The sequence below is a fragment of the Halichoerus grypus genome, chromosome X, assembly GCF_964656455.1.
Source record: "Halichoerus grypus chromosome X, mHalGry1.hap1.1, whole genome shotgun sequence".
Taxonomy (NCBI): domain Eukaryota; kingdom Metazoa; phylum Chordata; class Mammalia; order Carnivora; family Phocidae; genus Halichoerus; species Halichoerus grypus.
In genome coordinates this window covers 132,125,963-132,148,955 of record NC_135727.1, presented here as the reverse complement: position 1 = coordinate 132,148,955, position 22,993 = coordinate 132,125,963, and the positions used below count along the sequence as shown (strand labels likewise).

At 62.6% G+C, this 22,993-nt stretch overlaps 2 protein-coding genes across 3 annotated transcripts in view; one reads left to right on the top strand and one right to left on the bottom strand.

Moving 5' to 3' along the window:
• The window catches only part of LOC118538479 (cohesin subunit SA-2-like), a 73,443-nt gene extending 57,466 nt beyond the window's left edge, over positions 1-15,977 (top strand). The window contains exons 22-32 of the mRNA XM_078064555.1: positions 1,179-1,259; positions 1,954-2,046; positions 3,642-3,804; positions 4,295-4,443; positions 7,678-7,779; positions 10,270-10,421; positions 11,494-11,628; positions 11,992-12,170; positions 12,241-12,346; positions 13,693-13,783; positions 14,780-15,977. Coding sequence (XP_077920681.1) covers positions 1,179-1,259; positions 1,954-2,046; positions 3,642-3,804; positions 4,295-4,443; positions 7,678-7,779; positions 10,270-10,421; positions 11,494-11,628; positions 11,992-12,170; positions 12,241-12,346; positions 13,693-13,783; positions 14,780-14,794 — 1,266 coding nt within the window. The 3' untranslated portion in view covers positions 14,795-15,977. The remainder of the gene's footprint in view (positions 1-1,178; positions 1,260-1,953; positions 2,047-3,641; positions 3,805-4,294; positions 4,444-7,677; positions 7,780-10,269; positions 10,422-11,493; positions 11,629-11,991; positions 12,171-12,240; positions 12,347-13,692; positions 13,784-14,779) is intronic.
• PPP2R3B (protein phosphatase 2 regulatory subunit B''beta) overlaps positions 15,885-22,993 on the bottom strand; it is a 54,745-nt gene continuing 47,636 nt past the window's right edge. For both annotated transcript variants that reach the window (XM_036096470.2, XM_036096472.2), the window contains exons 9-13: positions 22,872-22,961; positions 22,486-22,661; positions 20,441-20,559; positions 20,265-20,371; positions 15,885-16,647 (exon numbers count right to left, since the gene is read on the bottom strand). In XM_036096470.2, coding sequence (XP_035952363.1) covers positions 16,497-16,647; positions 20,265-20,371; positions 20,441-20,559; positions 22,486-22,661; positions 22,872-22,961 — 643 coding nt within the window. In that variant the 3' untranslated portion in view covers positions 15,885-16,496. The remainder of the gene's footprint in view (positions 16,648-20,264; positions 20,372-20,440; positions 20,560-22,485; positions 22,662-22,871; positions 22,962-22,993) is intronic.

Genomic DNA, 22,993 nt, shown 5'->3' with positions numbered 1-22,993 from the left:
CATGGGGGGGGGTCCTGAGGGGAGGGAAGCATGGGGGGGAGGGTCCTGAGGGGAGGGAAGTGTCCTGAGGAGAGGGAAGCATGGGGGGGGGTTCCTGCGGGGAGGGAAGCATGGGAGAGAAGGTCCTGAGGGGAGGGAAGCATGGGGGGAAGTGTCCTGAGAGGATGGAAGCATAGGGGGTAGGGTCCTGAGGGGAGGGAAGGGTCCTGAGGGGAGGGAAGCATGGGAGAGAAGGTCCTGAGGGGAGGGAAGCATGGGGGGAAGTGTCCTGAGAGGATGGAAGCATAGGGGGGAGGGTCCTGAGAGGATGGAAGCATAGGGGGTAGGGTCCTGAGGGGAGGGAAGGGTCCTGAGGGGAGGGAAGCATGGGAGAGAAGGTCCTGAGGGGAGGGAAGCATGGGGGGAAGTGTCCTGAGAGGATGGAAGCATAGGGGGGAGGGTCCTGAGGGGAGGGAAGCATGGGGGGTAGGGTCCTGAGGGGAGGGAAGGGTCCTGAGGGGAGGGAAGCATGGAGGGCAGGGTCCTGAGGGAAGAGAAGTGTCCTGAGGGGAGGGAAGCATGGAGGGCAGGATCCTGAGGGGAGGGAAGCGTGGGGGGGGGTCCTGAGGGGAGAGATATGTCCTGGGGGAGGGCAGCAGATTTGGGGTGGGAAGAGTCCTGTGGGGGGGGCGGGGGAGGGTCCTGAGGGGAGAGAAAGGTCCTGGGTGGGGGGAATGGTCCTGAGGGGAGGGGAGAGAAGGGTTCCGAGGGGTGTGGGGCAGATTCTGGGGGGGGAACAGTCTTGGAGAGAGAAGGGTCTTGGGGGGGCAGTAGGGTCCTGAGGGGGGACAGATCCTGGGTAGGAGGGTCCTGGTCAGGGAGAGGGTCCTGAGGAGAGAAAAGGGTCCTGAGGGAGGGGCAGATCCTGGGGGAAGGGGGTCTCAGGGGTTGGGGGGAGGTAGGGTCCTGAGGGGGGCAGATTCTGGGGGGAAAGGGCCCTGGGGAGGGTCCTGATGGAGAGGAGAGGGTCCTGAGAGGGCAGTGGGGTCCTGAAGGGAAAGAAGGGTCCTGGGGAGGGAGGGTCCTGAGGAGGGAGGGGCATGTACTGGGTGAGGTCTCAGGGTCCTCTGCTAAGGAGTATTCCCAGGTGGGTGTCCCATCCACATCCCCAACTCCAGGACAGGCTCCGTGCCCCACAGGTTGTCCACTGTGCACTCCAGTGCACCTACTATGCGCTCCTGTGGCAGATCGTCGCGGCCACGGACCGGCTGCCGCCCCAGGTGGGTGACGGGCGCGGAGGAGGTCAGGTGTGGTCCGCAGTAGTCTGGGAGGAGGGGAAGATGGAGCGGGACAGGGCCGTCATTGCCGCTTTGACAGGCGTCCGCCCCCACCACTGGCTGGCGTCCGTCCTCCCCGGGTCTGGCCAAGGCTCCTGGACTCTTGACATGAGAGCTGACTTTGGGTCATGGCCGACACCGCCATGCAGCCTGTCCACCTGCCATGCGGAGCGAGGCTCAGGTGATCTCTGAGTACCTGCTTCTGTGTGCGCTGGGTGAGACCCTTGTCCTTGGCTGCTGGCCAGTCCCTTAGTTTGAAGCCAGCCACACTTTGGGGCTATATTTATGGTTTCCTGGAAATGTGCAGGCCTGAGTTCCTTGGGATGTAGTATGGACCAGTGCGGGGAGAATATGGTGTGGGGGACCATGGAGATACAGGGAGGGGGGAGGGGGGATGGGGGAGGGGACATGGGCGTAAAGATGGGGGAGGGGAGGGGGAAGGGGGTGTGGGGGTACACGTGGGGGAGGGGGATGTGGGGGGAGGTTGGGAAATGGAGGAGGGAGGGTGCACGTGAGGGTTAATCTGTGTTGGGATGCACCTGACGCGCTGGCTCACCTGAGGCGGGCAGGTACCTGGCGAGCTCACTCACGGGCTCACCTGACGGGAGGCACCTGCACGCTGGCTGCTCGCTGGCAGGAGGCGCTCCTGGACTTGAGGAAAAGGCTGATGAAGTTCTGCCTGGTCTGCCGCGTGTACCTGAACCACCAGAGCAAGGTGCTGAGTGAGAAGGTGCGTGTGTCCCTCTCCGTGCTCCCCGGGTGCTCCCAGGGCTGGCCGAGCAAGAGGAGGGGCGTTAGAGACGCCCGTGCACGTGTGCCTGTGATGATCAGGGCACTTGGCGTTTCATGTGATGCTGTTTTCTCCTCTCAGTGTGTCTCATAGGGTGACATTTGTCCTCGAGCAGTGTAGTCGTGGGAGCATCTCATTTATATGAACTGGTTTGCATGCCTTTGCACACCCCGATTTATGGGAACCCATGTGCATACCTCCCCCCCGCCATTGACGGGAGCCCAGAGCCCGCGTGCACGCCCCCCGTTGACGGGAGCCCGGAGTCCGCACTCATGGCCCCGGTTTACGGGAGTGAAGAGCCTGCGTGCACGCCCCCCGTTGACAGGAGCGCCGAACCCGCGTGCACGCCCCCCATTGACCGGAGCCCAGAGCCCACGTGCACGCCCCCCATTGACGGGAGCCCAGAGCCCGCGTGCACGCCCCCCATTGACGGGAGCCCAGAGCCCACGTGCACGCCCCCCATTGACGGGAGCCCAGAGCCCACGTGCACGCCCCCCATTGACGGGAGCCCAGAGCCCACGTGCACGCCCCCCATTGACGGGAGCCCAGAGCCCACGTGCACGCCCCCCATTGACGGGAGCCCGGAGTCCGCGCTCATGGCCCCGGTTTACGGGAGTGAAGAGCCTGCATGCACGGCCCCCATTGACAGGAGCGCCGAACCCGCGTGCACGCCCCCCATTGACGGGAGCCCAGAGCCCGCGTGCACGCCCCCCATTGACAGGAGCCCAGAGTCCGCGCTCATGGCCCCGGTTTACGGGAGCCCATGTGCACAGCCCGTTTATACCAGCCTGGCGGAAGCTCCTGTCATCGGATACCAGTGCTCGTGGTGGTGGACACGCTTGGTGTTAATTCCTGCCCACCGTGTCTCTGGTGCTTGCGGTACACGAAATCTTCAGGGCGATCTCCTGTCTCCGGGGAAGCCGTTCTAAAGGCTTCACGAGGCCGGACCCAGCCCCCCTGCTTCCTGCCACCTTACGAGCTCAGTCGCCCGCCTGCTTTTTTCCGGTGCGGGTGTGAATTTTAAAAAGACCCTCTCCCGTTGTCTTAGATAAAACCTACCTCCCGTTTGACCATTGATGGCTGAGGAGGTTGAGCGTGTGTCTCCTTTTCCAGCCACTGACTTCTGTCCTGTGACCCCGCCCCCGCCCCCCTCGGTCACAAGTATGTGTCCATGGTTTCCTGTCCATGGGGCTTTGGCCACGGCCTTGGCCCGCACCGCTCTCCTGCCTGGATGTTGGGGACATTTCTGTTCACCGTGTGTGTGTTGTTTCTGGTTTGTATGTTTGTGGTTATTTCTCGCTTGTATGTTGTATGTCTTTGTGTTGTGTGTTTCTGGTGTAGAGCTTGCAGGGTGGGGTTCAGAGGGGGGATGTCTTTGAGGGGCCGGATGCTGTACCCCTCCCTGTGCTATGGGTCTCACCCATCCCTGGGTTGCCCTGGGAGGCTGCGGGGGCAGCAGACGGGATCTGTCCTTGTGGGGTGGATGCCTGTCCCTGTCGGTGCCCCCTCACCCCCACCTCCTCACACCCCCTCAGGCCTTCATCCTGCTCTGTGACCTGCTGCTCATCCTGAGCCACCAGGGCCCTGAGGAGGACAAGGGCCTGGGGCTACTGTTCTTCGTCCCCGATCACGTCCTGCAGTGCAAGCTGCTCACCTTTGTCAGGGAGCACGTGTTCCTGGAGGACACAGGAGCCGCAGGTCAGCCTCCCAGGGGCCTGGGGCAGGGAAGGGGGAGAGACCTTTGAGTGGGGATACCTGCGGCAGCCCAGGGGCAGGAGGGCCCGTGGGGGCTTGGGGTGGGAGGTGGACGGGCCTTGTGGGGTGCTCTAGCACTAGCACCCTGGGATCTGGAGCTGCATTTCCCACGCGTCTGTCTTCTTGGTTCATGCTGCCACAGAAGGGTCGGGGGGAGCTCTGACCAGGCGGTCAGGACCTGGAAACACAGGGACCCTGCAGCACTCAGTGCTTCCCGTGTGGCCCTGGGTCTGTGCTCTGGGGGTCAGCATGTCCAGTGGTGGTTCTGACCCACTGCTGTCCTGGCACTGGTTCCCGGAGACGACGCTGGCACCCCTGAGCCCCCCGGATCAGACTCCCTGCTGTGCCCTGCCATGCCCCTGCCTGCCCCACGGCTGCCCCATGGCAAGGGGGGCCGCAGGAAGACACGGCAGAGAGTGGGCTGTCTCTCCAGGTCCCAGCAGAGTTTACAAGGAGGAGGATGCGGACGAGCTACATGAGCTGTTCCACAGGAGAAACATGCTGGCCGTGTTCTGTAAGCTCATCGTCTGCAACGTGCTGGAGATGAGCGCGGCCGCTGACATCTACCAGTTCTACCTGAAGGTCTCTGCCCGGCTCTCCCGTCCCCGCGGCCCGAGCTCACCCTCCCCCGCCCACTGCTCTCTTGTGTAAGACACAGAATTGGGGTAAAAGATTCCAAATGCACGGAGAACATGAGTGGAAAGTACCCAGATTTACAGACTCATTGTCGTTAACTCGTTCTCCCGTTTCCTTCACCAACTCCCGTGGATGAGCCCACCTGTGTGCGCGTGTGGGTGGCATCCCTGTGAGTGCCTCATAAGCATTTTTAGAATCTTTTTTTTAAAGATTTTATTTATTTATTTGTCAGGAAGAGCACAAGCGGGGGGAGCAGTAGGCAGAGCAGGCAGAGGGAGAAGCAGGCTCCCCCCTGAGCAAGGAGCCCCATGTGGACTCGATCCCAGGACCCTGGGATCATGACCTGAGCTGAAGGCAGACACTTCACCAACTGAGCCACCTAGACGTCCCTCATAAGGATTTTTATATCACTAACACCTCTTCCCAAACCTAACTCCTACAGTATATTTTCATTTAGGACAACACATTTTGTCTTTTAAAACTATGCGGTCTCGTTCAGTGAAGCATTGCTGTTATAATTTCATTCTTTCATTAGTACTGAGATTGAATGCAAGCCTTGTGAGGGCAAGGACTTGATCTTTTTGGCTTTGATCATTGACATATCCCAAGTGATTATCATCATCAGTGCCTGGTATTGACAAAAGCCCAGAAGTTTTGATGAATGCATGGATGGGTAAATGGATGAGCACATGGATAGATGGATGGGTGGGTAGATAAATGGATGGATGGATAGGTGGTTGGACTGATAAATGGGTGGATGGATAAGTGGATGAGTGGGTGGGTGGGTGGGTGGATGGGTGGATAAATGGATGGAGAGATGGATGGATAAATGGGTGGGTGGGTAGATGGATGGATAAATGGATGGGTGGATGGATGGGTGGGTGGGTGGGTGGATGGATGGATAAATGGATAGGTGGATGGATGGGTAGATGGACGGATGGGTAGATGGATGGATAAATAGATGGATGGGTAGATGGATAGATAAATGGATGGATAAATAAAGGGATAGGTGGATGGATAAATGGGTGGGTGGGTGGATGGACGGATAAATGGATGGATGGATGGGTAGATGGATGGATGGGTAGATGGATGGATAAATAGATGGATGGGCTGATGGGTAGATAAATGGATGGATGAATAAAGGGACAGGTAGATGGATAAATGTGTGGGTGGATGGATGGGCTGATGATGGGTGGATGAGTGGTTGCGTAGATGGATGGGTGGGTGGGTGGATGGATGGATAAATGAATGGGCGGATGATGGGTGGATGAGTGGATGGGTAGATGGATGGGTGGGTAGATAAACATGAATAGATGGGTGGATAGGTGGGTGGATCGATATATGGGTGGATGGATAGATGGGTGGATGGATAAATGGATGGGTGGGTGGATGGATGGGTGGGTGGATGGATAAATGGATAGGTGGGTGGGTGGATGGATGGATAAGTGGATGGACGGGTAGATGGATGGATAAATGGGTGGGTGGGTGGGTGGGTGGATGGATAAATGAATGGGTGGATGATGGGTGGATGAGTGGATGGGTAGATGGATGGTGGGTAGATAAACATGAATAGATGGGTGGATAGGTGGGTGGATCGATAGATGGGTGGATAGATAAATGGATGGGTGGATGGATGGATGGGTGGGTGGATGGATGAATGGATAAGTGAGTGGGTGGGTGGATGGATGGATAAATGAATGGGCAGATGATGGGTGGATGAGTGGATGGGTAGATGGATGGTGGGTAGATAAACATGAATAGATGGGTGGATAGATGGGTGGATCGATAGATGGGTGGATGGATAAATGGATGGGTGGATGGATGGATGGGTGGGTGGATGGATAAATGGATAAGTGGGTGGGTGGGTGGATGGATGGATAAATGGATGGATGGGTAGATGGATGGATAAATGGATGGGTGGGTGGGTGGATGGATGGATAAATGAATGGGCGGATGATGGGTGGATGGGTAGATGGATGGGTGGGTAGATAGACATGAATAGATGGGTGGATAGGTGGGTGGATCGATATATGGGTGGATGGATCGATGGATGGATAGATGGGTGGATGGATGGATAAATGGATGGATGGGTAGATGGATAAATGGATGGGTGGGTGGGTGGATGGATAGATGAATGGGCGGATGATAGGTGGATGAGTGGATGGGTAGATGGATGGGTGGGTAAGTAAACAGATGAATAGATGGGTGGATAGGTGGTTGGATTGATAAATGGGTGGATGGATAAGTGGATGGGTGGATAGATGGGTGGTTGGATGGATAAATGGATGGATGGGTAGATGGGTGGTTAAACGGGTGGTTGGGTAGATGAATGGATAAATGGATGGGTAGATAAATGGATGGATGGGTGGGTGAATAGATACATCTGTCAGTCACTGTCATTTCCTTTCTCAGAAATCATCTCAAGACCTTCTTTTGGTGTCTTCTAATACAACGAAGACATTAGTCCTTTGTTATTTGTGGGAAATACATTCCCTCGATTACTTTTTAACTGAGCTTTATTTTTATGACGGTATTTTTCTTTTCCCTGTTTTAACCTCACGTGGTCCTGAGCTTTATGGCATGGGGTGTAGGGACATTCTTGCCTGGGTTTTCCCCTGCGTCTTGTGTGTTGGGGTGGTGCCCTCCTCTCCTGAGACTTACCTCTTATGCAGTTGTGCGCTGAGCCTATCCTGCATAGGCCCTGGGGGCCGTGACGGTGGCTGTATGTTGTCAGACATTTGGTCGGCTCTTGCGGCTGTGTGCCCGCGGGCTGGCTCAGCTCTGGCACAGGCAGGTCGGTGTGACTCTGAAAGGCCTTGCCGCCGCTCCCGGCCCACAGTTCCCCCGGTGGCCCTGCCTTCCCCACAGAAGGAGCGCCCCTGAGGGAGAGGCCCAGCCAGTGCTGGAGGCACAGCTGTGCCCCTGGACCGCGATGCCCGATGGCCACAGCTTCCCCAGGTCGTGTGGGATGCGCCCTGTCCTGCTGGCCCAGGGCCTGGCCCCGACGCGGCCTGGTTGGTGCTGAGTGCACAGCGGGATCCACATTCACGGACTTCCTGGGATCCAGACAGTGGGTCTGGGCTGCACGGCCGTCCTTAGTTTGTCATTTGGGAACGTGCGTAGTAAGGAGTCTGTGCCTCCGTGGCCACCGTGGTGACGGTCGTTTCCTTGGACTCGCAGCACTACCATCACTTTGGCGACATCATCAAGGAGACCATGACGAGGACGAGGCAGAACGACAGGCTCCGCAATGCGCTGTCCCTGCTTCTGTGTCTGCAGCAGGTGAGCGGACTGTTCCCGAAAGTCCGATGGCGCCCTGCGACCGCTGCCCGTGGCACCAGGCCGCCATGCGTCGCCCAGGCCCAGAAGGGTGCGCCTCCTTGGGGACACACTGGGCACGTGTGCCGCTGTGCCTCACTGCCCGCTCCTCGGGAGTCCCGCACCCCTGTTCGTGCTGCGTGAGCAGCCGCTTGAGATGGGTGCACGTCGGTGGCCTGGCGGTCAGAGTGTGCCACGGACGGACGGATGGACAGGGTGGCTGGCAGGTCAGACCCTTCCCGTGTGCTGGAGGCTGCAGTCCAAGGTCAGGGTGCCAGTGGGGTCAGGTTCTGGGGAGACCTCTAGAGGTTCACGGATGGGCCCCTTCCGCCGTGTCCTCACATGGCCATGGGTGGAACTCAAGAAGCTCTCTGGACACCTACGAGAACGCTACCCCATCGTGGGGGCCCCGCCATCCTGACCTCATCTGCTCCCAACCACCTCCCAAGGCCCCGCCTCCCAGCAGACCCCTTGGGGGCCAGGCTTGCACGTGTGGACTCTGGGGGACACAGATGTTCAGTCCACCGCAGCCGGCTTTCCTGGTGAGCTGGGTCTCCTGACAGTGACTCAGGGGGTGTCCCCGACCCTCAGGGTGGGTGTCCCCCCATCCACTGACCTTCAGGGTGGGCGTCGCCCCATCCCTCCACTGACCCTCAGGGTGGGCGTCCCCCCTCCCCCATCCACTGACCTTCAGGGTGGGCATCCCCCCATCCCTCCACTGATCCTCAGGGTGGGCGTCCCCCCATCCCCCATCCCCTGACCCTCAGGGGGTGTCCCCCCTCCCCCATCGACTGACCTGTAGGGTGGGCGTTTCCTCTCCCCCATCCACTGTCTTCAGGGTGGGCGTCCCTGTCTTCCCCGTCCACTGACCCTCAGGGGGTGTCCCTGTCTTTCCCATCCACTGACTCTCAGGGTGGGCGTCCCCCATCCACTGACCTTCAGGGTGGGCATCCCCCCACCCCCCATCCATTGACCTTCAGGGTGGGTGCCCCCCCTTCCCCGTCCACTGACTCTCAGGGTGGGTGTCCCCCCATCCACTGACCTTCAGGGTGGGTGTCCCCCCATCCCCCCATCCCCCATCCATTGACCTTCAGGGTGGGTGCCCCCCCTTCTCCGTCCACTGACTCTCAGGGTGGGCGTCCCCCCATCCCCCATCCACTGACCTTCAGGGTGGGTGCCCCCCTTCCCCATCCACTGACCCTGAGGGGGGGCATCTGTCTTCTCCGTGTCAGTCTGTCATGACACCGTGTGCACGCGTGTGTGGTGTGTGACTCTGGTTCTTCCATCCCCGCGGCAGCTGGTTTACCCAGATCCGTGGAACCACGACTCAGACATGTGGCGTGTTCTGTGCTCTGTTCTGCTTTCAGACGGGTGTGTCTGCGTCTAGTGTCAGGAGGGGCCACGTCCACATGTGGGGAGGTTCTCGCCGAGGCTGTGTGGGGTTACGCGACAGCGGGGTCTCGGACTCAACGGTGTCTGTCCCTTCTGTCCCCGTTCTGGCTTTGTGCACCGAGTCTGGGGCCGCCCACCTGGCTCTGAGCTCTTTGCAAGGACTGCCTTTGGTCCTCAATGCTGGGGTCACGGTTCCCCACACGGCTGACTGCCCGCCAGCCTCCGTGGGTGCCGTGGGTGCCGTGGGTGCCGTGGTCTCGTTTCTCTCTGGGGAGTCGAGCCTCCGCGGGTGTATCGGGAAGGGCCGGGATCTGGCATCCCCTCTCCCAGCGTGGGGTCCCGGTCCTTGTGCTCATGCTGCCTGTGGGCGCAGCGGGCAGGGCTTTCCGCAGACACTTGGTGGACCGTCTCTGTCCCGTGGTTTTCCTGGAACACAGCTTCTCGTTCCCGTTTCTGGAGGCCGTGCAGAGTCCCGACCCTCATGCTGAGGACTGCCTTTACGTCGGACTCTTTCCTGCCATTTCTTGTTCCTTTGGAAACGGCCTCCTTCCTCCTCCTCATGGGACGGGCCTGCGTGTAGGACGTTGAGATGACGCAGATTCCCCAGAGCGAGCGTGGAACGTTGGGGGCACGTCCTCGCCGTGTCGGGCCCCCCGTGTCCCCTTCTGTGTGTGATTTCTCCGTAAATCGGGAGCTCCTTCTCCCTCGCTGGTTTCCTGTTGAGTCCGACGCAGAGGAGAGGTCGCTGAGCAGACGTGACGCGGCGGTGTGGGTGCCCGTGGGACGTTTGCAGGCTGCCCGGCCCCCGCTGCGGGTCGTGGTCTGTGCCGCGTGGTCCCCGCCCCCCCCGGCATCCCGGCCTCGGGGTGGCCCTGCGGAGGAGCCCCTGCACCTGTCCTCTGCGGGGGTCCTGTTTTCCGGGAGCGGGTCGTTCATGCTGTTTCACCACTGGGGGGCGCTGGTTGGGGGTGGAGGGGAGGCTTCTCTGGATGTCCTTGAACCTCAGTCCCCTGGGACGCGCCCTTGGCGACCCTGACCCCACGGCCCCTTGTGCTCCCGCAGCTGTTCCAGAAGCACGTGGACACGTATGGCCTTGGCTATGACCCCATTGAGTTCATCTGCGGCCCCTTCTACTCCATCCGGCTGCTGGCCCGACGCTTTGCGCTCACCCTCGGCTTTGACCGCGCCCCGGACGCTGCCCACCTGATCCACAGGTGCGTGCTGGGAGGGGGTGCTCTCTGACAACGCCGCCTCCTGTGCCCCACCCCTGGTCGGAGCCCCGCCTGGCACCGTGCTCCCCGCTCTGACCCCCCGCCCCGCACGTGAGTCCCGCCTGGCGCCGTGCTCCCCGGTCTGACCCCCACCCCTGGTCTGAGCCCCGCCTGGTACCGTGCTCCCCGCACGTGAGTCCCGCCTGGCGCCGTGCTCCCCGGTCTGACCCCCACCCCTGGTCTGAGCCCCGCCTGGTACCCTGCTCCCCAGTCTGACCCCCCGTCCCTGGTCTGAGCCCCGCCTGGCGCTGTGCTCCCCGCTCTGACCCCCCGTCCCTGGTCTGAGCCCTGCCTGGTGCCGTGCTCCCCGGTCTGACCCCCGCCCCGCACGTGAGCCCCGCCTGGCGCCGTGCTCCCCGCTCTGACCACCCCCGCCCCGCACGGCGCCGTGCTCCCCGGTCTGACCCCCGCCCCTGGTTTGAGCTCCGCCTGGTACCGTGCTCCCCAGTCTGACCCCCCATCCCTAGTCTGAGCCCCGCCTGGCGCCGTGCTCCCCGCTTTGACCCCTGCCCTGCACGTGAGCCCCGCCTGGCGCCCTGCTCCCTGCTCTGACCCCCGCCCCGCACGTGAGCCCCGCCTGGCGCCATGCTCCCCACTCTGACTCCCCGTCCCTGGTGTGAGCCCTGCCTGGCGCCGTGCTCCCCGCTTTGACCCCCCTCCCTGGTCTGAGCCCTGCCTGGCGCCGTGCTCCCCGCTCTGACCCCCGCCCGGCATGTGAGCCCCGCCTGGCGGCGTGCTCCCCGCTCTGACCCCCCTCCCTGGTCTGAGCCCTGCCTGGCACCGTGCTCCCCGCTCTGACCCCCGCCCTGCACGTGAGCTCCACCTGGCACCCTGTCCTCTGCGTGAGCCCCACCTGATGCCCCGCTCCCCCAGGTGAGCCCCACCTGGCACCTCGCCCCTCCCCGGGCCTCAGCTGACACCGTCCTCCCCATGTGAGCCCCACCTGACGCCCCACCCCCTCCCCGTCTGTGCATCTGCTCCACGCCCCACCTGTCCACTGGACACCTGTCCCCAGGCGTGGGCTGGCCTTTGCCTTCTCCGAGTCCCCAGTGCCTGAAGAGGAGGCTCGGCAGCGCTTCCCCAACCTCAGCTTCCTGCTCGTGCTGGCCGAGTTCTCCTGCAAGATCCCACCAGCAGAGCGACAAGCTGCGTGAGTGCGCTGGGGACCCGGGAAGGCAGGACCCCTGGGCGGTGGGGGCAGGGACGGGCTCCTGGGGACACGGGGGTGGGAGCCCTGTGGGGAGGAGGATGCAGAAACGGGAAGGTTCTCGGGTGGGGACGACCCTGCTGAGGGTTGCCTTCCCTGGGCTGACCCAGGCCTGCTTGGGGTCCTGGGGGGGCGCTGGTCTCTGGGCCGCAGGACCGACCTGCGGCCACTGGGTGGCACCCCTCCAGCATGGCTCCATGGTCCTTAGCCCCCAGCAGGGGATGGACACCGGGGGCCCCATGGGTTCCTGGGGATCTTGCCGGGTCTCCTCTGACATCCCCCTGCCACATCCACCCTTGCCCGCAGACTCACCCACTTCCAGGACTCCATCCCTGAGGGTGTGCCTGTCTTTGGGGAGGGGGACATGAACCCCATGCTCGTCTACCGCAAGTCCCTGATGAGGACAGACTACGTGGCCCAGGGGGAGGAGGAGCCCGCCGCCAACCCGTTTGACGCCATATGCAAAGACAGCAAGCGGCCCCAAGGTGGGGAGGGTGTCCGGGGTCGGGAGGGGTGGCCCTGGGGCCCCGTGGCTGACCGCTCCTGGCACCGCAGAGCTGCCCGTGGGGACGTGCTCCACCTGGACACCAGACACCCTGGCCAGCTCCAGCACCGGGGACAGAGAGACGAGGAACTCCTCCAAGGGCCAGAAGTCCAAGAGGTGAGGCCGTCGTCCTCCAGGTCGGGGGGGGGGGGGTCTGCCCTCAGTGGGGCAGCCTGTCGGGCCTCTGCCTGCCTGGTTTCGTGGTCGTCCTCGTGGGTTTCTCCAGAGCAGAGCCTTGGGGCGGCCGTGAAGGGTTGTTGGTCTGATGGGTTGGTTGGGGTCCTGGTGTGGGTCTGAGGCAGGGACGGGGCTGGTCTGATGGGTTGGGGTCCCATGTGGGTCTGAGGCAGGGACGGGGCTGGTCTGATGGGTTGGGGTCCTGGTGTGGGTCTGAGGCAGGGACGGGGCTGGTCTGATGGGTTGGTTGGGGTCCTGGTGTGGGTCTGAGGCAGGGACGGGGCTGGTCTGATGGGTTGGTTGGGGTCCTGGTGTGGGTCTGAGGCAGGGACGGGGCTGGTCTGATGGGTTGGGGTCCCGGTGTGGGTCTGAGGCAGGGATGGGGCTGGTCTGATGGGTTGGGGTCCCATGTGGGTCTGAGGCAGGGACGGGGCTGGTCTGATGGGTTGGGGTCCCGGTGTGGGTCTGAGGCAGGGATGGGGCTGGTCTGATGGGTTGGTTGGGGTCCTGGTGTGGGTCTGAGGCAGGGACGGGGCTGGTCTGATGGGTTGGGGTCCCGCGTGGGTCTGAGGCAGGGACAGGGCTGGTCTGATGGGTTGGGGTCCCGCGTGGGTCTGAGGCAGGGACAGGGCTGGTCTGATGGGTTGGGGTCCCGCGTGGGTCTGAGGCAGGGACGGGGCTGGTCTGATGGGTTGGGGTCCCGCGTGGGTCTGAGGCAGGGACGGGGCTGGTCTGATGGGGGGGGGTCCCGGTGTGGGTCTGAGGCAGGGACGGGGCTGGTCTGATGGGTTGGGGTCCCACGTGGGTCTGAGGCAGGGACGGGGCTGGTCTGATGGGTTGGGGTCCCGCGTGGGTCTGAGGCAGGGATGGGGCTGGTCTGATGGGGGGGGTCCCGGTGTGGGTCTGAGGCAGGGACGGGGCTGGTCTGATGGGGTGGGGTCCTGCGTGGGTCTGAGGCAGGGATGGGACTACGTCTGCCTGTGTGCAGAGACCGCTGTCCTGTAAGAACGCTCCCCGGAGTGCAGCCAGGGGCTCTTCCCGACTGACCCCACTGCCCACACCGTGCAGGACTGCCCACCCTGCAGAACGGGATGGGACAGTGTTTCAGTGCCACTGGTTGCCCACGACCTGGGGGCCGTGCCTCGTCCACGTCTGTCCATGTCCTGTGTTTTCCCAGGGCTGTCCACACCTGTTCCCTGCAGGGCTCGTGCTCCCGGGGCCTCCTGCCGTGGCCTGGGGCCCTGTCTCCGTGTCCCTGGCAACCGGCCACCCTTTGTTTCTGGCAGGGACGTCTTTGATGTTGACTTCCTGTCGTCGGAGGACTCTGAGAACTCTTCCAACGAAGACGTGGACGTGGAAGGCATCTCCGTCCACGAGGTCGGTGCAGGCTGGGCCCCCCGGGCGGTGGCCACGTGGGGGCGCTGGCCTGGGCCTGCCTTTCCTGCCACGGCCCCCTCATCCCAGGGTGGTGCAGAGGCGGGACGTCCCATCTGATGGGGTCTCCTGGGTGACACTGTGGCCTCTGTGCCCAGTGGGGGTGGGAGCAGGTCCGTCCGCATGTTCATGGCGGGGGGGTGGGGCTGGAGATTTGGGCTCCGGTCCGACAGCTCACCAGGTGTCTGCCGTGTGGACGATCACCTGGCTGCGAGACTGGGGGTGGGGCAGGCCCCTGAGCCGTCCCAGGTGCGTGCGCTCCAGGCTCACGCGGTGTGCTAGGGGCCTGAGGCTGGCAGGGTGTGGTCCCCACGCTCTGGCCTGCTTGGCTTAGGACACTAGGTTTTGGGGTGCCCTGGGGGCCTCAGCATCTCTGTTGGCTCCTGCCTGGCGGCCCCCAAGTCACACCTCTAGGATGGGTCTGGCATGGCCCTCAGAGCGGTGCAGAGGCTCCTGGCAAGGCAGCCCCGCGTGCACACCCACCCTCCACCGTGCGGACACCTGGGCGGAGTCAGTGTGCCAGCCGGGGGCCCTGGGCAGCGGGAGTGCGGGAAGGCTGTGCCCCGTGCCCGTTCCGCATCCCCCGCCCTGCTCTGCTGCTCCCAGGGCCTGGCGGGCGGGGGTCCCAGTCCGCTGTCCACCCCACCCAAAATGCCCACCCCACGCTGACTGGAAACCAGCCCGGGCCACGGTGTGCACCGCTATGTCTCCGTCCACGTGTCTGTGTCTGTGGGTCCTGAGGGCTGTCCGTGTGTCTGTCCATGTGTCTGTGTGTGGGTCCTGAGGGCTGTCCGTGTGTCTATGTGTCTGTGTCTGTGGGTCCTGAGGGCTGTCCGTGTCTCCGTCCACGTGTCTGTGTGTGGGTCCTGAGGGCTGTCCGTCTCTCCGTCCACATGTCTGTCTGTGGGTCCTGAAGGCTGTCCGTCTGTCCATCCCCAGGGGGCGTCAGACTGAAGAGGACACACACCCCGCTGGGACTCACGTCAGGAGTTCCGTGTTCCTCCTCGGTTGCTGCCTTGCGTTCCTGGGCTGGGGGAGCCAGCGGCGTCCAGGTGTGGCTGACCCAGGCCCCTGGGGGCTCCCGGCGGATGACGGTGACCTCTGCCATCTGCGCCTGCGCATCCCAGCCCCGTATGTGGGGAGAGGGCCACGTGGCCGTTGACTGGGGCCCCCCGGGGTGCCCACGCACCCACCCACCTACCCACCAGGTGCCTACTCACCTGCGACTTCCCTCTGGCGACTGCTGTGCTTGGCTGGAAGGTTCCGGAGCCAGCTTTGCCGCCGGCCGTGCAGCATCGCGCTGGCTCCCTAGTCCGACGTGGTCCTACGCGGAGCGGCGCTAGCTCTTCCTTTCCCAGGGCCCCGCTGTTGGGCGTTGCCTGGCGTCCGGCGCTGAGGGCCGGATGCAGGGCAGGTACGGGCCTGCTGCCCGTGGTCGGCTCCGCACCTGCTCGCTTCAGGCAAGCCAAGCTGCAGCTGACGCGGGGCGGGGGCTGGACGCACATAGGCCGCCCTCCCTGGACACGCAGGGTGGGGCACTGCGCGCCTCAGACCCCGTGTTGGTGCCAAACCAGAACTCTCGGGGCCCCCGTGTGGACACGGACAGCGAGGCCGGTCTGTGGGGAGGCCTCCTGCCAGTTTTGCACAGGCAAGAACTGGCCCGGGACCTCAGTCCTCTGCAGCCCCGCGCAGACCTGGGTCTGGGGGCTTGCCGTCCGGGGGGCGGGGGGAACACCAGTGCCTCTGGCTGTGTCCTCCCCAGGACTCTGGAAGCCACGGTGGGAGAGCACGGCCGTTGGCCGTGGCATCAGGACCACGGGTGGCCCGTGTGCAGGTCTGGGCAGGAGGGCCACCCTGCTGGACACTCGGGGCCCCATGGCCTGGGGCCTGCGGCCGGGCTTCCCGCATCCCAGAGCCGTGCACGCTGCGTGGAGTCTCCCGTGGGGACACTGCCGTCTGCCCCCGTAGCGTCCCCGCCTGGCGTCTGTGCCCGTCGTGACCTGTGTGTGCTGTGTCGTGGGCTGGGCAAGCCGAGCCCATCACAGAAAATCCTTAAATTCTTTATTTAAAAATACAAACGTGATCTCGTAAAACATTTTTAAACTGCTATACACACCAAGTAAAAGTTAACTTTACACCTTTTGTACATTCACATGAAAACGTAAGTACGCTCGAGGGGGTGCTCCCTCCCAAACCCCGCGCGCAGGGCTGCAGCCGGGGTGGCACCTGGAGACGCTCCTGTGGACGGAAGGTCCTGGGGCCACTGTGGCGCCGGGGCCCCTGGAATGTTCCTGACCGACGACGTGAGAACAACACAGGGCCATCCAAGCCCCGAAGTCTGTGCGCGGCTCACGCCTGAGGCCCATGCTTTGGAGCAGAACGTGGCTGCCCTGCGAGCGGCCGGTCGGCCGGCGGGTGTCTCCAGACGCCTGCACTCAGGAGCTAGACAGTGGGGCCGGCGTGTCTCCTCTCCCAGCCAGGGGTCCCAGGCAGGCGGGGACACACGCTCAATGACCACCTGACCAGCTTCCGTGTTGAATAAATAAAAATTTATCATCCCATACAAATCACTTCATTTTCTAGAACAGACAGCTCAACGATCAAACAGTTTTGTTCTTTACACGAAAGCGGCTCTGCATCCAGACCTGGGCGCGGGTCACGAGGGCTGCAGGTCCTCGTCCTCACACGCATACTCGTACAGCTCGACGGTGCCCAGGCTGGACGGCGCCTCAAAGAAGGGCCTCTGGGCCAGCGGAGACCTCAGGGAGCTCAGCTTCTGGTCCACAGGGCTGAGCTCGGCTTCGTACCTGCAAGGACGGGCTGGTAAGCACACGGGGGCGCGGCCGCCTCAGCCCGGGGCAGGGCGCCCCTCTTTCACGTGCGTGGGTACGCGTGCACCACAGCCCGCGAGGCGCTGCCGGCAGCCCCCGGACGGCTGTGAACTCACCCCGGGGAAGCCTCAGGCCCAGCGGGGTCACTGGCGGATTGCCTCCAGCCCAAGGGAAGAGGAGCCGTGCCCGCACTTGGAGGCCGGCGTTACTTGGACACCAGCACGAGACGTGGTGCCACGAGGTAAGAGGCCACAAGTTGACTTTGTGAACGGGATCGGACGATGTGACCAAGTAGGGTTTCTCTGGGGCCAACCTGTGAAGATCCCCCGTATCCACAGGGGCATCTGCCAGAATTCAGTGTTTGCTCTGGGCTGACATCACAACTCGTCGTCCATGACGACCCCTCTGCATCTCAGACTGGGGACCAGGCAAGGACACACGCCCCCTGGCACCCAACATCGTAGCGGACATTCTAGGAAGTGCGGCGGGTGGGCAGACAACGTGAAAGTGTCCTCCTCACCCGCAACGTGACTGTCCACGCACGAAGCCCCAGAGAACCGATACAGACGCTCCTGCGGCCAACAGGTGCATCGAACACAAGTGTAAACTACAGATCGGTAGACGGTACTGCTGTGCGCCTTCCACAAAGAACCACAAGTGCCAAGTTTAAACAACCTTTCCAACACCAGACGTCAGGAAGCACTTACGTGATAAAGGACAGAAAGATCCAGGTGCCGAAAACCACACAATCCTGGCGGAAAAGCATGGTACCTGACTACGCGGAGACACACACGCTTGTGGGTTAGGAAACACGGCATCTCCGAGATGCCAACCGTCTCCACGCCACATGAGATTTCGGAAAATGAATAATCGAACCTTCCATCTACTGTTTTGTCGGGACAGACAAGCTCATCCTTAGATTTGCCGTAAAGGCCAAGGAACCGACGACACGACCGTGAGAAAGAATGCGGGTGGCATCAGACCACGGGGTTGCCATGTCCCCACGGAGCTGCAGACACAAGCCCGGGAGGCTGGTGAAGAGCGCAGATGGGTTCAAAATCCACCCCACAGCCAGCTGGTGGGGCCAGGGAGTCGATTCTCCAGCTCTCCCCCACAGAGACCCGGCACCAGGCCCGCAGCCTCTTCAGGAAACCCACAGGCAGATTCCACGACTCCTGCGAAAACGCAAAGCACCGCGTGGCCCGAACACCTGTGAAGGAGGAGAGCGAAGGCCTCTCCCTCAGGCCGTGGCGGCACGAGCAGGCCGCAGAGGTGCGCGGACAGACACAGAGTGCGCTGGGGAGACCTGGAGCGCACGCACGTCACCGTGAGCAACGCGGCCAGCCCCTCGAGGGCCCCGCCCCAGATGGTGCTGCAGCGGCGGGGCAGGAACCTGGACCCTCACCTCACGCCCCACGCAAGTCAGGATGGGCCACAGACCTGGACGTGGAACTGAAATGTGCAGACAGGAGCTCTGTGGGTCTGGACGAGGCAGCAGAGTCTGACACGGGAACCAGAACACAGCGTGTGGCGGCGACGCACAGACACCTGGCACCTCATCAATGAGAACAGCGGCTCTCTCAGACACACGTTCCAACGAAAACAGAGGCCACAAGTTTGGAGAAAAAGTCAACAAACCACAGATCCGACAGAGAACTCGTATCGAGAAGCTATGAAGAACCGTAAAACCTCAGTGAGAAAGCGGATGATCCGACACGGAGAACGCACAGACACAAGGCACATCCCCCGGGGACCACGGAGGCCAGACGAGGACGGGGACACTCACAGCCACGAGGGGACACGCCCGGTGGCATGCCAGGGACGGGCTGACATGTAAATGACCGCAAGCAGACCGCGCTGACGAGGATGCGGAGCAGCTAGAACCGTCACCTGCCGCGTGGGACGCCACTGCGGGTTCCGGTGAGGGCAAACAGGCGTCCCCACGTGACCCGCAGCCTCAGGCACTGAACCCAGAGACGTGAGAGCCCACGTTCACACAAGGCCAGTGTGGGAATGGTTCACAGCGGCGCTATTCACACCTGCCCAGAACCAGAGGGGAAGCCACCGAACATCCGTGGCCTGGCAGGTGGTCACCTAGAGCTGGAACCCTGCTCAGCGGGGACGTGGAGTGCCCGACGCGCCCACCGACAGGCCCGACTCGCTAACACCTTGTGCTGGCAGAGCCCGTGTGAGGGGACGGCGGGCTTCCACTTCTGTGGCGTCCGGGAAAACCACAAATGCTGAACGAAGACCAGCCCAGCACCTGCCAAGAGCCCGAATGGGGAGGGACGGGGGATGCTCGAAGTGCCCCCTGCCCGTTTGAAACCCTCCTGGGGGTGGGGGTCAGGACCCCGAGCAGGCAGCCCCGTGCCCACCAAACTGAGAACTCCTGCATGGAGGCCCCGTCGCGAGGGGCAGAGGGGACGCCCTACCATGGGTTCCGCTCCTGTGCCGCAAACCACATGTGGAAACGTGCCTGACCCTGCATGACCCTGACCTGGGGGCTGAGTGGCCTCTGATGGGAACAGGGAACACGTGTGTGACCCGAACCCGTCGGGTCTGTGTGCGGACACCAGAGTCCCCCACCCTTGAACACGGGCCTGTTTACACGCCTGAAGGCCCAAGGCCCGGAGGGTGGAGCGGGGCTGGGACCGGCCACAGGCCTGGGAGCAGGACACCCCCCCGTCCCTCACACAGCCAGCCACGGGGGAGAGGAGCATTGGCGGCAAATGGGCCTCAAGGCCTGTCTCCCCGCACTGGCCCCGTGAGCAGGTACCAAAACGGGACAAGGTTCCCAACCACGGTGACTGTATGAGGGTCTGTCGGGTCCTTGGCCCTGAGCCAGGCTCTCCAGGACCCCAGCTCTGTGGTGTGTGCGCCCCCTGCAGTTGGCGGGAGGGACTGACTGGGCAAGAGACGTCCCAGCGTCCCGGGTGACCCAAGGGTCGAGACGGAAGGGAGGTGGCCACGATGCGGGGCGGGGAGCAAGCGTATTGGCAGGGGGGTTGTGAGGGTGGGGACGGGGACAGGCCGGGCTCTGGGACACAGGCCTCAAACACCCCTACCGCACGGCCTGTGCTGGGCCCTCCTGGCTGGTGCTCCCGGGTCCCAGCTCTCGGGGGCAGAGTAGCAACAACACCTCTGGGTCTGTTTCCGGGAAAGGGGCGGACGCAGGGCACCAGAACCGGCAGGAGGCCGGGCCTGCCCGCACTCACACCTGGGGCCCTGCCGTGGCTGCAGACTTGGGGCCTGGCCCGCTCTGCAGCCCCCGTGACCCTGGGAAGGGGCCTCTCGAAGCTCCTCTGGGGCCTGGCCCGTGCACAGGCCGCCGCCGGGCATGAGTGGGTTTCACTGAGGATTCGGGACACCCAGCACCACCTTCTCTTCCCCACCGAGGTTCCCTACTCACAGCCGCACACGCTGGTCAGCCGAACGTCACAGGTGCCCGAAGCAAGCAGGTGAGCAGCCCCCACGAGCCACCGTCTCCAGCCCGAGCCCGTGGGGGTCAGGTGGACGTGGGAAAGGAGGCGCCCACTGCCCACGTACCACGCGTGGCCCTCCTGACCATCTCTGCGTCCCGTGCGCACACTCACCCGTCCTCCCAGGGCTCTCCCGCAGCCTCCTCGGCCACCAGGATGTCGTACTCCTCGGCAGCGTACTTCTCCCAGTCGGAGAGCTCAGGGCCTTCGCTCTCACTCTCCTAGACGGAACAGGTGTGTCACGCGGGGCGGATGCGGCCGCCACCCCACGTGCTCCTTGCCACACTCACCCTGAGCAGGGAGACCTGTTCCTTCTGCTCGTGGTCGAGGTATTTCTCGATGTTGAAGAAGGTATCAAAGAACACATTGGCGAGTTTGCACTTCTTCAGGTCATGGAGCGTGATTTTCCCTGCAGGAGACGGAACAGTTCAGAGACGATTACTCCCGGGTGAGCTTTCACAAATCTGCACTTGACATGTGCGCACGTCCGTCATGATGCGCCTTGAAAAACATGGCACAATACCGCATTTTCTGATGCAGCTGGGCATAAAACATACCCGCATGAGGTAGTTCCTGGTGTGGGCAGGAAGGCTAGGTGGGGGAGCAGGGCAGACCAGAAGCCTGGGGACCTGTGTGCCCCGGAACGGGTCAGACGACAGACGAGGCGGAGCGCAGGGAGAGAAGCTCTGGCCGCCAGGGGGCGCCCAGGCACACATCGCGGAGCGTGACGCCGGGACAGGAGGAGATCCACCGCTAGGGAGGACCTGGACAGGGCGGCCCCGGAACGACTCACAAAGACCATAAATACCCCAAGACCAGGATCCCACGACGTGGAAACAATACTGATCAAGGCATCACAGTTTGGGAAAAGTCTCCCTCTGTCCCTTTGACCCTGGAAGGTGTCCTGGGGTCCTTCCTTGTGCCACTGCCGGCCTCTCCCTGGACGCAGGCTTCTCAGCTGAGGGGTGTCAGGAGGACCCCAGGTGGGATCCTGGGCGGGGAGGGGACAGGCGCCCACGGCACCGCCCCACACCAGGAACGTGGGCTTGAGCCCCTGAGGTGGGACACCAGGGAGCAGAGGCAGGGAGACGTGGGGTCAGGAACATCCACCTTCCTGACCCTGGTGGGACAGGCGTCCTCACCCAACAGGACAGGGCCCTCAGCACGGGTGAGAGCTGAGGGGCACACACGGGGCCTGAGGGAGGCAGGGGAAGTCGGACAGCCGGGACACACTGTTGTGTCCACACTCAGTAGTGGCCGCCACCAGTGAACAAGGGTGCTCACGTCATGAGGACACCACCTCACCCAGGCCTGGGGGGTCTTGTGACATACAGTTGCTACCAGGCCTCCCCAAGGCCCCACTCACCCTTGTCACCCACTCAGAGTAGGGATGGCCATTCCCGGAGTGGGTGTCCCTTCACACAGGTGTCTCTCACAGGGAGCATCACACCTCACATGAGGACATCTCCTTATATGGGGGATCCCCTCACTCAAGGGGAATGTGCCCTCACACAGAGGCATCCCATCTTACAGGAAGAACATCCCGTCACACGGGGTGTCCCTTACACAGGGGGAGTACCACAGGGGGACAGCTCACATGGGGGGCATCCCGTCACATGAGCGCATCTCACATGGGGTGCCCCTCACGTCTCACAGAGGGGACTTCCCCTCACACAGGTGGGGGCAACAATATCACGGGGATGTCTTGGGGACATCTCACATGAGGGGGCATTACAACTTACAGGGGGGCACCACCTCACATGATGTGTCCCCTCATACGGGGGCATATCCTCACACGGGGTGGGGGCATCATATCTCACTGGGGGGAGTCACCTCACATAATGTGTCCCCCTCACAAAGGGGGGCATCACATCTCATGGGGGGAAAAATCACCTCACACGATGTGTCCCCTCACACAGGAGGACATCCCCTCACATGGGGGGGCATCACATCATCACATCTCACGGGGGATGGGGGAGATCACCTCACATTACGTGTCCCCTCACACGGGGACATCTCCTCATACGATGTGTCCCCCTCATACAGGGACATCTCACACGAAGCATCACATTTCATGGGGGAGGGGAAATCACCTCATAGGATGTGTCCCCTCACATGGGGAGGCACCACCTCATCACACCTCACGGGGGGGAGGGGAAATCACGTCACATGACATGCCCCCTCACACGGGGACATCTCACGTGACGGTGTCCCCTCACACGGGGGTACGTCACAGCTTACAGTGAGGAATCACCTCAGACGTGTCCCCTCACGGGTACGTTCCCTCACAAGGGGGCATCCCCTCACACAGGGTGTCCCGTCTCTGGGGCATTACCTTCGTTCTGCGGCTTCACCAGGTCCAGCATCTGGCAGAGGCAGTCCTCGAAGGGCAGGGCCTCGATGGCCATGCTGTCCAGCCTGCGGCACTGCTCCTCATAGAAGTACTCCAGTTCAAACATGGACAGGGCGCCGTCCCCATCCAGGTCCATGCAGCGGAACCAGTACTCGATGCTGCGGTCACAGCAGGTCAGCGCGAGCCTCGGTCAGCTGGCCATCTGTGACAGACCCCGCTGGGGACTGACCCCACCGGGACTAACTGCAGTGTGGACCCTGCCTGGGACTGGCCTTGCCTGGATGGACCCCTGGTGGCGCCCACGCTCAGGGGTGACCGTTAGCCTACGGCTTCCAACTGCTGGACCAGGACAGCCACCAAATACGTACCTGGTTGGAGTTTTTTTGTCTTCTTCAGAAATCAAAAACCAGACAAAGTCAGCGTAGCTTATTTTTCCTTCCTTCTGGACTTTCCTGCCCCTGGGTTCAGGGTTGAGACCGACAGGCAAAAC